Source organism: Mandrillus leucophaeus, unplaced genomic scaffold (assembly GCF_000951045.1).
Source record: "Mandrillus leucophaeus isolate KB7577 unplaced genomic scaffold, Mleu.le_1.0 Scaffold1217, whole genome shotgun sequence".
NCBI classification, from domain to species: Eukaryota; Metazoa; Chordata; class Mammalia; order Primates; family Cercopithecidae; genus Mandrillus; species Mandrillus leucophaeus.
The window spans coordinates 165,791-167,291 of NW_012100510.1; the positions used below are offsets into that span (position 1 = coordinate 165,791).

A 1,501-nucleotide genomic window follows, 5' to 3' on the forward strand; every position below is an offset into this window, starting at 1 on the left:
GATGAAAAGATGGATTGGCAGAGGGAGGGGAGCCAGAGAGACAGAGACTGAGCCATGGAGGAAGGAGGGGCTGAAACCCAGGAGAGGTGTTGCCAGCTATCAGGGTAGCCCACTCCCCACCCCGCGTCAGCCTCCTGGCCTCACCGTGGCTCTCCATCTGCTCCAGGACGGCAATCCCACACTCCTGCTGCCGAGGGTAGTGGACGAAGATGCGCTGGATGACGTTGCGAGGCCGGAAGACCTCTTTGGGGAAGATGTCGAGCAGCTGGTTGTACACAGCCAGGTCCCGCTCGACGCCATACTCCCGCATCTTGCGCAGGGCCAGGTAGATGAAGTCAATGTGGCCCCGCTTACGCACGCTGTGCTCCCCAAATTTCTGCACCGCCTGCAGGAAGCTGGCCTTGTCCCGTTCCCCGCTAGGCGCCTGCCCAAACAGGTCCTCATAGGGCACCAGAGCCTTGGTGGGCCTTTGCCGGGGTTCCGGTGGGCTGGAAACCAGGGACTGTTCAGAGCTATGGGCAGCTGCGCTGCAGTGCAGGCCCCGAGGGAGCTGGCGAGGGACCTGGGGAGGGAGGAGAATTGCTGGAATCCGGCACCTCCCAGTGTCTATGGGGGCGCCAGGCTGGCTTTTCTGGGAGAGGTCCCAGTGGCCTCCCTGAGGACTTGGAGGTATGGAACTGTGGTTACGAACCCAAGATTCGACGCCATTACAAAGTGCAATAAAACACAATGCTGGCACAGTAGGGAGGGAACAGGTACTGTTAGCCATGGCTATGGTGAGCTGGTAAAAACTGCCACGGAGGCAACTTGGTAATAATCACAGTGATGACACGCACATGCCCTATATTTTTTTTTTTTGAGACAGGGTCTGGCTCTGTGGCCTAGGCTGGAATGTAGACGTGCTACTAGGGCTTACTGCAGCTTTGAACTCCTGGGCTCAAGCAATTCTCCCCCTGTCTGTCCAGTAGCTGGAACTACAGGTGTACACCACCGCACCTGGCTAATTTTTCCATTTTCAGCAGACAGGAGTTACACTGTTTTGCCCAGGCTGGTCTTGAACACCTGGCTTCAAGTGATCATCCCGTCTCCACCTCCCAAAGTGTTGGGATTACAGACATGAGCCACTGTGCCTGGTGGCCCTTTTTGCTTTTTATTTATTTTTTTTTAGACAGTCTCTTTCCGTCACCCATGCTGCAGCGCAGTGGCATGACCTCAGCTCACTGCAACCTCCATCTCCCATGTTCAAGCGATTCTCATGCCTTTGCCTCACAAGTAAGCTGGACTACAGACGTGTTCCACCACGCCCTGCTAATTTTTGTATTTTTAGTAAAGATGGGGTTTCATCATGTTGGCCAGGCTGGTCTCAAACTCCAGGCCTCAAGTGATCCACTTGCTTTGGCCTCCCCAAGTCTTTTGTTTTTTTTTTTTTTTTTGAGACAGAGTCTCGCTCTGTCGCCCAGGCTGGAGTGCAGTGGTGCAATCTCCACTCACTGCAAGCTCC

General features: G+C 54.9%; 1 protein-coding gene across 2 annotated transcripts in view; it reads right to left on the reverse strand.

Annotated features, from left to right (window-relative positions):
- The window catches only part of ECSIT (ECSIT signalling integrator), a 24,391-nt gene that overhangs the window by 8,992 nt on the left and 13,898 nt on the right, over nt 1-1,501 (reverse strand). Inside the window, exons 2-3 of one of the 2 annotated variants that reach the window (XM_011971372.1) lie at nt 468-562; nt 145-424 (exon numbers count right to left, since the gene is read on the reverse strand). The exons of the other annotated variant lie outside the window; for it this stretch is intronic. Of the exons in view, the coding sequence (XP_011826762.1) occupies nt 145-424; nt 468-562 (375 nt within the window). The remainder of the gene's footprint in view (nt 1-144; nt 425-467; nt 563-1,501) is intronic. 2 annotated transcript variants of the gene reach the window in all.